The 13,262-nt window shown below is 53.0% G+C and overlaps 6 protein-coding genes across 6 annotated transcripts; 1 reads left to right on the forward strand and 5 right to left on the reverse strand.

Annotated features, from left to right (window-relative positions):
* Nucleotides 1-175: 175 nt before the first annotated feature.
* On the reverse strand, nt 176-1,301 carry PFLUO_LOCUS1819 (Probable tubulin--tyrosine ligase pby1; the record flags this gene model as incomplete). Its single annotated transcript, XM_073778896.1, has 3 exons — nt 176-245; nt 303-1,177; nt 1,290-1,301. 3 exons carry the CDS (start codon nt 1,299-1,301, stop codon nt 176-178), a joined length of 957 nt encoding a protein of 318 aa, XP_073635905.1.
* Nucleotides 1,302-2,198: 897 nt separating this feature from the next.
* On the forward strand, nt 2,199-4,762 carry PFLUO_LOCUS1820 (uncharacterized protein; the record flags this gene model as incomplete). Its single annotated transcript, XM_073778897.1, has 5 exons — nt 2,199-2,419; nt 2,476-3,577; nt 3,626-3,734; nt 3,784-4,109; nt 4,160-4,762. The coding sequence occupies 5 exons, from the start codon at nt 2,199-2,201 to the stop codon at nt 4,760-4,762; spliced, it is 2,361 nt and encodes a 786-aa protein (XP_073635906.1).
* A 454-nt stretch (nt 4,763-5,216) lies between these two features.
* PFLUO_LOCUS1821 (uncharacterized protein) lies at nt 5,217-5,714 on the reverse strand (the record flags this gene model as incomplete). Its single annotated transcript, XM_073778898.1, has 3 exons — nt 5,217-5,345; nt 5,505-5,589; nt 5,662-5,714. 3 exons carry the CDS (start codon nt 5,712-5,714, stop codon nt 5,217-5,219), a joined length of 267 nt encoding a protein of 88 aa, XP_073635907.1.
* Nucleotides 5,715-6,330: 616 nt separating this feature from the next.
* Nucleotides 6,331-7,173, reverse strand: PFLUO_LOCUS1822 (uncharacterized protein; the record flags this gene model as incomplete). The annotated part of the gene is made up of 1 exon (XM_073778899.1): nt 6,331-7,173. The coding sequence occupies one exon, from the start codon at nt 7,171-7,173 to the stop codon at nt 6,331-6,333; it is 843 nt and encodes a 280-aa protein (XP_073635908.1).
* Nucleotides 7,174-8,275: 1,102 nt separating this feature from the next.
* On the reverse strand, nt 8,276-9,870 carry PFLUO_LOCUS1823 (uncharacterized protein; the record flags this gene model as incomplete). Its single annotated transcript, XM_073778901.1, has 4 exons — nt 8,276-8,420; nt 8,480-8,922; nt 8,976-9,369; nt 9,422-9,870. The coding sequence occupies 4 exons, from the start codon at nt 9,868-9,870 to the stop codon at nt 8,276-8,278; spliced, it is 1,431 nt and encodes a 476-aa protein (XP_073635909.1).
* A 343-nt stretch (nt 9,871-10,213) lies between these two features.
* On the reverse strand, nt 10,214-11,171 carry PFLUO_LOCUS1824 (uncharacterized protein; the record flags this gene model as incomplete). The annotated part of the gene is made up of 3 exons (XM_073778902.1): nt 10,214-10,667; nt 10,725-10,998; nt 11,057-11,171. The coding sequence occupies 3 exons, from the start codon at nt 11,169-11,171 to the stop codon at nt 10,214-10,216; spliced, it is 843 nt and encodes a 280-aa protein (XP_073635910.1).
* Nucleotides 11,172-13,262: the final 2,091 nt, after the last annotated feature.

Consider the following 13,262-nt stretch of genomic DNA (forward strand, 5'->3'; position numbering starts at 1 on the left):
TCTCTCCTCGCCCGCCGCTCTATACTTCTGGAAAGGCGGCAATGATCAAACCGAAATCATATATCATGATGCAAAACCCATGAAACCCTGCGCCGAAATGCCACATGGAAACCATTCCATACGATGCATCTTTCGAATAGAAAGGAAAAAGCGTATCACGAATGCTATGTAGCCTCTATTGGTCAAGATGCAATGGCCCCTCGAGGCCGGGGACGTGCCAGAAATTGGCACGGAGAGCAGTCACGCTGAAAAAAAAAAAAAGATTAGCACAATCAACAAGAAACACAGAGAGGGTATAATACCTGGTAGACCCATTCAGCACGGTATGCGCGTCCGTACCCTCTTCACTGGCCTGCAGGCTCTTCTTCATATCAGACAGATCGGCAGACCACTTGAAATGGCGCTGCTTTCGGCCCGGCGCCTCAGCATGTCCATTGATCGCAACGCCATTACTCTGCCCCTTTGACGAGACGCCATTGGATGATGTGCCGTTCACCATCTTCGAATCACCGCCCGTCTCGGCATACAGACACCCCCTCGACCAGTAGTAGGGCAAAGTGCGCGTATAGCAAACAGGCCGAGACTCGACGTCCTCGCGCATGGGGATATTGATATTGTACAGCTCCACGCGCGGATCCCAATTCCTCACCAGATGATCCACCAACCGCACAGCCAGCCTGGCGGCGGCGTAAATAATCTCCGCGGGCTGCTCATCCTTGCTGCCGAAGGAGACGGCGATACCGCGTTTCCCGCAGAATACAGCTTCCAATGCCCCGCCCACGGTCCCCGAAGACAGATTGTAGATTGTCGAGGCGTTGCGCCCGTGGTTCGGGCCCGAGATCACCAGGTCAATGGGTGGGCGGTCTGTGAAGAGACTGTATAGGCCCAGCTGGGCGCAGCTGGCTGGTGTGCCGTTGTGGACTACCACCCAGTCCTGGTTCTCTGTAGACGAAGATGGTGCATGCTGCTCGTCCCAGGTGCCGTCGTCGCGGAACGCCTCGCGGTCCACATAGCTTGCGGTCAAGGCTGCTTCGATCAGGTGTGCCTTGCCGATCCAGGACCGCGATGCCGCGGGGATGGCCACGGAGATCCGGTGGCCGGCGGCTTCGAGGGAGTCTGCGAGAGGCCGGATGTACGGCGAGACGCGGCTGTTGGGCGGGCCGTCATCGTTGACTATCTGTGGCGCGCGAATTAATGACCATTCAGGATGTTGTGCGTTGCTTTTTGCCTTCTGGATTGGTGATGTGACCAGAGAAAAAAGAAGTAAGCATGTCGATCCTTTGACTTACCAGGATGTGCATGGCTGATGGAATTTCCCAGCGCTAACGGCGATTCTTACAGTCTTAGAGTTAAGGGAGGGGCATGGGGCGTCTCCCACACTTATAGCGACATTTGGGGCACGCTGGATAAGGATTGAGCCCGGTGCTGGCCTTCCTTCTTGGATGATCGGGCGTTTCTGGTCGCGGTGAAGCTGTTCAGGCTGTGGGGGACGGCAGTTGAGGAACGTGTTTGGTCATGTTATTATTTACGATACACCGCACAAAGTGGTAAATTGTCTAGGAATGGTGACGTATTACCATGTAAGTGACCATACATGACCGCCGTTTTGGAGCCCGCCGAAAAGAGGCTGCGGTGAACCGCATCCGTCGGGCATGAAGAGTTTTTGTTTTTCTGATCCGGAGAAGAAGTAAATGTCGGAAGAGTCACTGATTATGATGATACCAAGCAGAAGAAGAATAAAAATAATAATGTAGCATACCATATTATGAAATGCCCTCCTACCGTAAGCTACGCGGAAGCCACCAGTCCGATCCTATAGTTCCTCGCTCTGACCCCTGGAGAATCAATTTCTGTGACACGATCGACTCGCGTAAGCAGACCTTGGACTCTCTGATAATGAAATAGATTGGTGACTGTCCAGTTGCTTTTCTTTTCTTTCCTTTTTCTAAACTCCCTTTACATTCATTAGTATAGATCTCCTTTCTATACTTCTCACAACCTGGCCTGTGCGTATCAGCAAAATCTGTGGTGGGGAAAATCTGGTTGATTCATCTCTCCTGCTTTTTCTCCTTCATACCCACGTTCTGTCTGTCTGTCGCGACACCCCCTTCGACTCTTGATCCGCAAAGTCGCAAAAAGCTCAGTCTTTTTGCGTCTTTTGCTTTCCTGTCGCTCAACTCCCCTCCCGCGTACCCTGTATGGACTGCGGCACCGCCGGCACCGCTGCGGGTATCGACCCCAAAATTCTCGACAATTGGCAAACGGACGGCTTTTCATCGTGGGAAAGGTATGACCAGCCGCCCGAGTGGGACACCAGCCAGGAGTCCAGCCAGTGCGATGCCGATATCGCCGATCTAGGGTCCTTCCAGGGTCCCCTGACGAGGTCGCTGCTGGATCAGTCCAGCGAGTTTCATAATAGGTTCGATCCCGTGTGGCACCAATCCATGGCCCCGTACACTGACTGTGTTGTCTTAGTGGTATCGCGCCTGACAACTTCAACTACCCCGACGGTACCATCGAGGGCACCGGTAGCGGCACCATCAGTCCCAGGACGATCCCCTCCTCAACCGATGACAATTTCCATCCCGATGAGTCGTGGCCGCAGTTCCAGCTCATCAACTCTGTCGCGGGGCTTGGGATGTCCGTGGAAACACCTCTCCTCTACCCCTATGGCAAAGGACAGACGCCTTCTGCCGGCGGTGCGGTTATCGTCGACGATGCGGGCGAGGTGCCGCATGGTCATGGATTCTCAAACGCTTCGGCGGAGGCCATGATGTCGTACCATCAGATTCCGGCATCCTTTCCGCTGGTGGCGGAGCCTTGGGCGGATCTCACAACGGACATGTCTATGAGCAATGTAGATCCGGCGCAAGGCTCCATTCCACTCTCAATGGAGTCACAGCAGCCCAAAGATTTTTCCTTGCGGGAATTTGAAACCGCGTCCCGGTCTCTCGAGCTACGCTGGCTCGATGGGTTGGAGTCTCAGATCCAGATGACAGCTGGCTCGCTCCAAACGACCGCCTCAGCGTACCAGAAGAATGACCCAGCAGACCATGTTCAATACAAGTCTGAGAGCTCGTCCGTCTCTGGCGATCTGTCTGGACTGTATGAATGCTCCTATTCTGCGACCAGCGACGACGCTCCTGCCTTTGCAGGACACCAGTTGGATGAGGACGAGTGGAAAGTCATTTCTCCAGACGCCAGTTCCCCGGAGGCTTCCCAACCTGCCCCCGCTTTCGTGGTCACCGAGACTCCGATAGATTTGCTCACGGACAAGTCGTCAAAATCGCGAGCCTCCTCGTCTGCTGGTCAACGCGCGCTCGCCATGCAGTCTTCGGCTACAGTCCGCAAGCGCAAGAACCGCAACTTGGCCAATTCCTCAGACAAGACCCCGGCCAAGCCGCTGCAAATTGTCCAGGAAGATGGACAAGGCGGTGCCATTGCCTCTGCAGACTTTGTCACACCTCCACGCGGGGCTCGTCGCAAGGGCCCGCTGAGCATGGTTGGAAGAGCTAACGCCGGTATGCGGAGGAAGAACAAGGATACCTGTGTGCAGTGCCGCTTGAACAAACGCAAGGTAAGGTTTTTGATGTTCTTTCCATGACAAAAGCTGATTTTGATTCAGTGCGATGGAATCTCACCATGCACGGCCTGCCGTCCGACTCTCCACGAGCAGCCCTGTGCGCGTGCTTGCTTTTCCAGCATTGTTGAGTTTGGAACCTGCAATTATATCTGTACGTCCCTATTTTGGGTGCTGTTTGGTCTCCGACTAACTATTTCCAGCTCAACGAGCTGTCAACCACCCCACAATCGATGGATCTACTAGGATCCGTATGGAGATCCCATCCGAATTCGACCTGAATCAACTCCTGTCTTTCCTTGGCGAGCGCCAAGGGCGGTTCAACATCCGCGCCAGCCAGTCTTGGGGGTCCTTGTATGTCCTCGACCTGAGCGAGACCTACAAATTCCTGAAGGGCTTGAGCGAGTACAATGGCAATTCGAAGTCGACGTTCCTTGACTTCATCGACCGTCGCATCGTCGAGTCCAAGGATAAATCGAAGAATTGGTTGTCTTGCGTCAAGGACTGCGACCCGATGAACAATGCTTATGTGAGTCCTTCTTGGAAAGTCCGTCTTTTCACCTACTGATGTGTCTCTAGTCGCTACTGTCACAATGGAACAACATGCCCAGCCGTGCTCGATACAGCTTCGTCTCGCTCGACTCGACAAGTGACGAGCGATCTATGGACATCAGCAACCCGGGACATCAGCGCGACATTCTGCTAGCTGCGCAACTCTCCCGCATCGTGTGCCGCATGCTCGAAGTCGAAGGATTCCGCAAACTTGAGCGCGACTTCTACAACATCAAGTGGAAGCAGATCTCTAACGAAACCCACATCCGCTTCCTGGGGGAGTTGGGCCAGATCCTGCTCACCCTCCGCTGGCGCGTCTCGTGGTGGAAATGTCTCGGCGACGGCGGCCACAACCCCGATCCCAGCCAGCAGCACTACATTGACCGCGTCGATCTGCTCTGCCGCATTCTCTACGTTTATTATACGTGCGTCCTGGCAAAGCTTCCCGCGTGGTCGATGAACGATGTCCCTAAGGGCGTCTGGTCCACATACGCTGACTCGGTGAACGCCGTATGGGATGATTTCCCCTCTGACCCGACCGACGCGGGGTTCCAGGTCTGGATGGATCGAGGCCGCGACTTGATCGAGCAAGCTGGCGTCCCGTCACAGGTCTCCAAGTTCCATAAGTGAGGATGATCGTGATCGTGCTGGCGCATTTGTGGGTTTATTAGGAGGGCTGCGAACAAGGATTGGAGTTGGAATTTATTGATACCCTTTTTGTTTCTTGCTGATGGATTACGACATTTGACTTTCTTTCCTGTTGATGATTGATGATATGGCCATGGGGGTGTATGAATGGGCTTTCAACATGGCCCGGCCCTGTGGCTGTTTTACTTCCTGTACATGGTTTTCCACTCCATCTGGACTTCTTTTTATTCGAGAGTAATAAAAACAAGATGATGAAATATCCATATCCAGATCATGTTGTTTCTTCCCAAAGAAGTGAACACAGGTTATCGCATCAATTCATGAATGTCGCTAGTAAAAGCCAGCCAACTCTTGTGTATGTCTGTCTGATGATGATAATGGATTGAAACACACACCCAAACGAACTCCTTGACTTAATAAATACCAGGAAACCCAATCATTTCTTCTGACCAGCTTTATTATCACCCGCCTTCGTCTTCTTCTTCCCACCAGCTAGAATCTCAAGATGACCCGCCTTCTGCGCGAGAGTGCGTTCCGTTTTTCCGACGAGGCCGGAGGAGATTTTCTATTTAACAACAGTATAGTAGTTAGAAAATGGGAATAAGAAATAGTTGCCATAGAAGAGATAATTAAAAAAAATAAAAGGGCTGACTGGAGGGAGCAAGGCCACAAGCACAGATAGTGGTGGGTGGGGGGGGGGGGGGGGGGGGGGGTTCGGTCGTACCTTGTTCAGTTTCTGCTGCTTGATGAGAGAGGTTTTCTTAGGTGCGATTTGGCGCGGACCCGGTCTTGTCGTCTTGGACGGCGGCCTGAAGAGTTCCGTGTGTTAAGATGGTGGCTTTTCTCGAGACATTGCATTGCGAGCACTGCTCAGAACGTACCGTTTTGGGCCCGCGGACGGCTTGGTTGTTTTCTTGATGGCGCCTTGAGCCATGGTGTTGGATTAGAGGTGGATTGCAGAGGTAGAAGTACTGCCAGCAGCACAGACAAGATGGCCAGAGAGTTGCAGTTGAAGTCGATGGGAGAGAAAAATCCTTATCGCTTATCAGGCAGTCACGTGCGCCATTGTTTACTCCACTGGATCTAGATCTGCAGGGTGGAAGAGGAACAGTTCAACGCTCGACGATTATTGGTGACAAAAATCTAGTACTGCTTAAGCTAGATATCCATCAAGTCCAAAGCTAAGATTATAAGAATCAGAAGCACAGCTACTACGATCTGGAATTCCCCATTGGCGCAGGGGAACACCAGCAGAAACAAAATACAAGTCCAAGGCGCCTAGTGGGGACAACCTTGGAATACCGCACACAAAATAAAATCAAGGAGAATAAAACAGAATAAACAGATCCTTATTCGATCGATCACTTAACAGGGGGTATCTCCGGTAGGTATTTAGGCGTCTCGTAGCATAGCCGCATAAGAACAAACAATGTGAACCCGATCGATCGTCAGAAGAGTTCATAGTTGTAGGAAACAGTAAGAATAGAACACAAACAGATATCACCTAATACACAGAATAACGCGCAGTTCCTGAAGTAAAGGCAACTAGATTAGAAGGCCATGGCGAAAGCAACCACACCGGCCACGGCGGCGGCGCCCACGCTGACGACGTTGCGGCCCGCGGAGTTGTAGGGGGTTGCCGAGGGGCTCGCGGGCGTGGTAGACGGGGGTGTTGGCGGGGACGTCGCACGTAGGGTGGAGCTTTGCGCCGGGGTCTTGGGGGGATTGGGGATGACAATAGTCGTGATGGTGGTGGTGGGTGGGGCCGTGGGAACAGAGGTGGTGGTCACAGCGTTTGTGGTGGTGGTGCAAGTGGTAGAATCGGTCGTGGAGCTGGTAGTAGTGTGGCTCTGGGTCGTGGTCGTGGTGGAGGTTGTGGTAGTGGTGCTGCTGCTGCTGGTGCACTCGGTCGTGGTGCTCGAGGTGGTGCTCGAGGTACTATAGGCAGAGCGGGAGCCAGAGCCAGAGCCGGAACCAGAACCAGAACCAGAGCCGGAACCCTGGTTAGAGCCAGCGGGGGCAGAGATGCCGAACTGAGTAGACCATTGGTACTGCCCCGTGCCCTGGACAACCAGCAGCAGGCCGTAGTGGGTAGTGTCCGGGGTGAGGTTGCTGCCCGGGGTCCAGACGTAGGAGCCCGAGTTAGGGATGTTCTCAACAATGGTCTCGAGCGGCTGGACGTTGGACGAGGGGCCGCGCAGCAGCACCAGCGAGACGTCGCCCTTGGTAGTCGGTTTCCAGGTGATGGTGAAGGGCTTTCCCTCGGGAACTTGTTGGTTCAGGCCGGGCGAGGAGATGGGGTTTCCCTTGGGCGGTTTGTTGTAGTTGGGCTGGGTGTAGGCCGTGGCCAGGGCCACAAGGGCGGAAAGGACAGTTGCGGTAGAGAAGCGCATCTTGGAATGTGATGTGTGGTTTGGTTCAGAAAGAATGACAGAGTTGGACCGGTTGATATTGCTTTTACGATAATGAGTGACTGGCCGTAAACTGGCCGTTGGAGGCGAAAAAAGAGTGTGGCGATGAGATCAAAGAGGGAGAGAAAGATGGGCACAGCATTATTTCTACGTGACGGCAATCCGCCCTGAGCCAAGAGTGGCTTGTCAGACAATCAGAATGCGGGTGGAGCATATCTCAGCTCTTCCCGTGGGGCGGCTTTGTTAGTCCTGGGTAGTGTAGGGTCAGCCAGGGAGGCGGGATGTAGCTAAGGGGCTGTTTACAGATGTGACGGTGCCATGCGTTAGCGCTTCCTCCTCGTGGCGGCGCTTGTGTTTGATGCGGTTGGACTGGCAATTGACGATCAGGGACGACGGGGGAACACGAATAAAGAGGAAGGGTTGCCGGCAATTCGCCTCGAGTAAAACAACTACCGTGGGTGGCTCGCTAGGAACATTGGCGCTAGGTCTATCCACTTATCAACGGTAAACGGCAAGCCTTTCATTTCCCTGCGACGCCACGGCTGGAACCCTCCGTGCCATTCCTAGCCCGCCAAGAATGTACAGAGACAATAATAATACGCTACATATACCACTGGGGAAGCCACTACAGAAGTCAGCAATCCTGCAAAGGATTCAACTAAATCATACTGCAACTAGAGCACGGCCACACTCCACACACCCAAAACAATCCGGTTCGGGCCAGAGATCGTAGCGGAAAGGATCCACGGTCGATCAGGGGCAAGGGTACCTACCGTACATACTGGACGCTAAGGTATACCGAGTATGTACTTGTGCTATGTCACCGAATAACTTGGGTGTTGGTGTCTCACTTGGCTCTCACTGGGATTTCCCGTTCCTGACCGGTGGAGACGAGCAGCCACGGTTCGCTCAGGGCCATTTTTAGCTTGGCGAGTAAGACAACACACAGATCAATCTTATTTGATCCTAGATGCCGTCATCGCTCACAGTGAGCGATGTATGTTTCGTATTTACAATCAATCATAAAAATGTGCCGCTGAGACACCGGTGCTACGGATGGCATGCCCCAAATCCATAGCCACCCTTAATCCATCCAGGAAACCGTCTTGCTCTGCAGGAACTCCTCAAAGCCGGACGCGCCGCCGAAGCGACCGAACCCGCTGCTCTTCCATCCGCCGTGCGGCAGGACGGCTTCGTCGTGCACGGTTAGGCTGTTGATGTGGACGGCCCTAGAGATCGAAGGTTAAGACACGACATGCGATATACTGATCAAGAATAATGTGCTCACCCTGAATCGATCTGCTTGGCTACGCGCAGCCCGCGGAACAGATCACCGGTAAACACTGCCCCGGTCAGGCCATACTCCGTGTCGTTGGCCAATGTGATCGCTTCCTCTTCGGTATCCACCACGATCAGAGACACGGTCGGCCCGAACGACTCGGTCGCGTACATGTCCATCTCTTTGGTGACACCGTCGACGACGATAGGCCGCATGCTAGTATCGACGGACTCGCTGGCGTTGGCATCACCGAACAGCAGCTTGGCTCCGCGCGACACAGCGTCCGCCACTAGTTTCTTGTTCTTGGAGACGGCCGCCGAGTTGACCAGTACCGGCGCCGCCGCGTCCTTGCCGAACATCTTCTCCGAGGTTTCGGCCAGCTTCTGCCGAAATTGATCCGCAATGGATCGCTGGACCACAATGCGCTCCGTCGACATGCAGATTTGGCCCGACTATTATTGGATATTAGCGTCAGACTGGAGACACAACGGATGAAAATACCCACATGCATGAATGATCCGAGCGCACAGCTCATCGCTGCCTTCTCTAGGTCTGCGTCGTCGAGCACAATGGCCGACGCCTTGCCGCCCAGCTCTAGCAGCACGGGCTTAATATACTTGCCAGCCGTGGACGCAATAATGGATCCCACCAACGTGCTGCCCGTGAAGTTGACTTTACGCACAGCCGGGTGGGCAATCAGGGCGTTGGTGACCTGCACAGCGTCGGAGCTCTGATGGTAGAGGACATTCAGACATCCAGCGGGCAGACCAGCTTGCCGGAAGATATCACCCAGAGCCCAGAAACACTTGGGCGATAGTTCCGAGCCCTTGAAGACGACGGTGTTACCCGCAGCGAGCGGCAGGGCAATTGCGCGGACGCCCAATATGAAGGGGGCGTTCCTACAACACCGTCAATACTTATCTGCGATGAAATGCACGCAAGCTAACTTACCATGGTGCAATACTCAAAATCACCCCGTACGGCTGCTTGAACACCATAGCACTCTGTCCATCTAGCTTCACGTTGGGCACCGTGCCCTCAATCGTGGGGATGCGTCCCGCAACATCCCTGATGAAGTCAACACCCAGATCGAACGTGACCTCCGTGAAAGGCCGCCCCGCCCCGGTCTCCTCGCGCTGATATTGGATCAATTCCTCCTTGCGCGACAACATGATGTCGGCCGCCTTGAGGAGGATGTCGCGGCGGGGGTAGGCCTTCATCTTGCTCCATGCGGGGAAGGCAGCCTTTGCGGCTTCGATGGCACGGGTCGCATCGTCGACTGATGCACCGGCGCAATGGCCTGAGAGCTGGCCGGTGGCTGGAGCGCGGACCTCGAACTTGACATCGGTCACGACAGATTCGTTGTTGATGAGGAGCGGGGTGATAGTGTTTTCCGTCATGGTGGATATTGTGGAGTGGGTAAGTGGGACGAAGAGAGAGAGAAAGAGAGAGAAAGAGAGAGACGGAGAAGAGCACAATACTAATATGTATGGAATACTGAAGAGGGGCCGATTGATAGCTCAGGGTTCATCCTTCCCGAGTGTGGGGGTCCAACTGCCGGTTACGGAAGACGTGCTAGCCGAGGTTCTTCACTGTCCTGATCGAGAGTATCACGTGATATAGTATGTGATCTTGCCGGGGGAATTGATTGATCGAAGTAAACAAAAACTTAGAAATACCGAACAAACAACTCCATGTCTGCGCCTACCCCATGCCATCCATCCCCTTCCATCCAGGCCCTCCCTAATTGGCCCAGATCTTTGTCTGGGTTGACGACGCCTTGCCCAGGTTCGCAAACGGACACACCCCTGTCGGGTCTGTTCTCGACTTGCTTGAATGTAACGTACTATTCGCGCTGCGCAGACTCGACTTGTCCTCTTCCTGGGAAACCGAGGAATCATTGCTACCAAACATCCGCTTTTCTTTGTCTTGACCTTCCTGGTCATCCATACTCATGAGTGATATCTCGTCGGCAAACTCATCCCCGTCCTTCACATGCCACCGCGCGAACATGTCGTTCTGGATCCAAAGGACCTTGGTCAGAGCTCGCAAGAGGGCAATCTTGCGGCGTAGCGAGAGCTGCTGATGGGACATGATCGCTTCGATCATTATGTCCTGGATGTATCCGATGCAAGCGCCGATGTGAATGTATTCCACGCTGAGCGGGTCCATGCGCAGCTGTCCGCTATGCATCATTCTGTGTTTCTCGTCTCAGTCGAATATCTTGGATTATATCATCTGACACAGTGCTCACCCGACTTTGCCAATATATCGCCAGAACTCCATCTTGGTCGGATCCTGACACAGCCGGTTCAGATACCACCGCAGAAATACCTTCCGGCGTTGGATCTGTGGCGTGTCCTCCGTCAACCAGTCCTCGTCCTCTGGTTTTTCCTTGGCCGTTGACCGTGTATGAAACGCCCGTGATGTGATATCACGTTGAAGCAACTTCTCGTAGACTAATGTGACCACCGTGGGGATCAAGGCTTTGACATACTTGGCCCCCGTCACCAGTGCCTCGACGTCCGCTGTACAATCATTCTTGTCAGTTCTGCGACCGGCATTTGCATAACAAGAGGATCTTACCGATGCCGAACTCAAGGAAGTCGTGGAGATACTTGATTCTCTCCTCGAAATTGACATATAGCGCCTTCCGGTCGACATGCTTCGGCTGAAAACCATTGTCTAGTAGTCTCTCCATCGCTACGATATGGTTTGATATCTTCGAATACCCGTGAGTAGCACAAAAGAAGAAACAAGTGAAGGCGTTCGAAAGAAAAAACTGGGGCCCGGGCGCCTCGTGGCATCCGCTAACGTATTTATACTTCTTGCTTAATCCTAATAAACCCTTGTCGCCAGAGCCACTTACCCGTCCGCAATAAATTAAAACCACGAGGCGCCATGCTCGGTCTCCATTCCGCGGTCTCCATTCCGCGGTGTCGTTGCAGGATTTTATTTTCTAACTACAGTGTGGGACTCCTGCCCGGGAGAGGACGAGGGGCCCTTGATCCGGGTACCAGGAACAACATTTCCAGGACAATGATCCTATACCTGTCTGTTTCAACGAATCGGACCACGCCCGAAGGGAGTCTGGAAACATTTTACGTAGCGGGCGGGGAAGCCATGACAGGTAGGCAAGCAAAGCGTGCACTGATCCTTGCAATCTCCGCTGGGATCCGAAACGCTCTCCGATCACTTGAAACAAGCGAACTATGAAAATGCGGAGATAAGAAAGCCTTGGCTTGCTTTGACAGCTGTGGCAGCTGTGGCAGACCCTTGGCCTATCTTCCAATCTATATCATGCTCGAGGCAGAGCGCTTTGATCGGGACTTGCTCAGAACGGCCAGACCTCCGAGCTGGCTGACAAAACAGCATGGGAACGAAGAGGAAAAAGAGTCAGAGAAACACTTTTGTCAGTCTTCCTCTGTTAGCCGTTGGGCGTAAACAAGACTCCGCTGTGGCCCCTTCGTTTTAGCGTCTAGGGCCGAGACGATGTGGAATTCATTTCCGGGAACACCAACTCTTCTTCCCATCTCAGTGTTGTCCACATTACAATGTGCCACAAGATTTGTACAATCGAATAACTTAAGGATTTCAGGTTTGCCAAATGCAATACGATCCCGCTAGAAACTGAACTCAAACAGGGTCTACCGGTATGTTTTGGTATGACAGGAGCGGCAGCGCGCCGCGTTGTGGAGCCGACGGTGCGCTGTGGAGCCGACAGAAATGGTGGCCCACACGCGCCGTTTCAACGACAATAATTGACTATCTAGCTGCAGACATTACTCAGTGATCCCAAGGATAGTTAGATGCTTGCATGGCTTTGTATTGGATGATGGTGTGATCAGATGCCCGAGAGTGGTAAATTGTCCGAAGAGGCGCAAGAGAAGATTTCCACACGTGCAAAGTGAGCAGCCACACGAACACAAAACCTAGGATGCCAGGCAAATACGTGGTGAACCAAATCAATGATGTAGGCAGCCCTCCGACTCAAGGTGATAGATCCAAAAGAATGCTTATTACACGTAGTGGTTAGGGCACGCGTTTCTTGGCTCGGCTTTCTACCTGAGACACTACTAGGTTGTCCGGACAAGCCACGCTGGACGATCACCAATGCCCCTGTGCCGATCTTGTCCAGAACCTCTGTTCTAGAACGATGATGCGGGGGTAAAGCCCGGCATGGTCTGGCCGCTGGATGAAAAAGGACCCGTACAGGTTTTTGAATAGTGAATTAATAAGTCGTGTCTTTCTCTCCTACAGTGATACGGAGTTCGGACATCTCGGCGCAATTTAAGTAAGTTTGAAAGACGGGTTGACAACTCATTTTGGTCCTTGTGTGTACAGGTGGTGGCTTATTTACTAATGGCACTTTCTGACAGTCCCGTTCATATAGATGAGAACCATGGATGCAGGGAGATAGCCAGGATCTACCCTCGAATTCGAAATCGGCTTCCATGATTTACACAGATATTATCCCAAACCCTAACACCAAGCTAAGCCTATCTAGGATAGGTACAAATTGAGCAGATCACTGACTACATTCCAGATCGGATGTAGCCCGCGATCTGTCACGAGTGTTCTAGGGCTGAAGCGAAGCTTTGGTTTTGGAGGATTTTATTGAGGATTCTCTGCAGTATTGCGGGAAGTGGCCAGAGCCGAAGTCTGTTCTAGTGATAACGCATCCTCCCATCACTCTCTCTCCGTCACGACTATCACGAGGGCAAAGACTCGTAAAGCCTATCCGCGCTGTGTTCTCTTTAGGCAAATGTTAGATTGTGATGTCATAGTTGCT

Source organism: Penicillium psychrofluorescens, assembly GCF_964197705.1.
Source record: "Penicillium psychrofluorescens genome assembly, chromosome: 1".
Classification (NCBI taxonomy): domain Eukaryota; kingdom Fungi; phylum Ascomycota; class Eurotiomycetes; order Eurotiales; family Aspergillaceae; genus Penicillium; species Penicillium psychrofluorescens.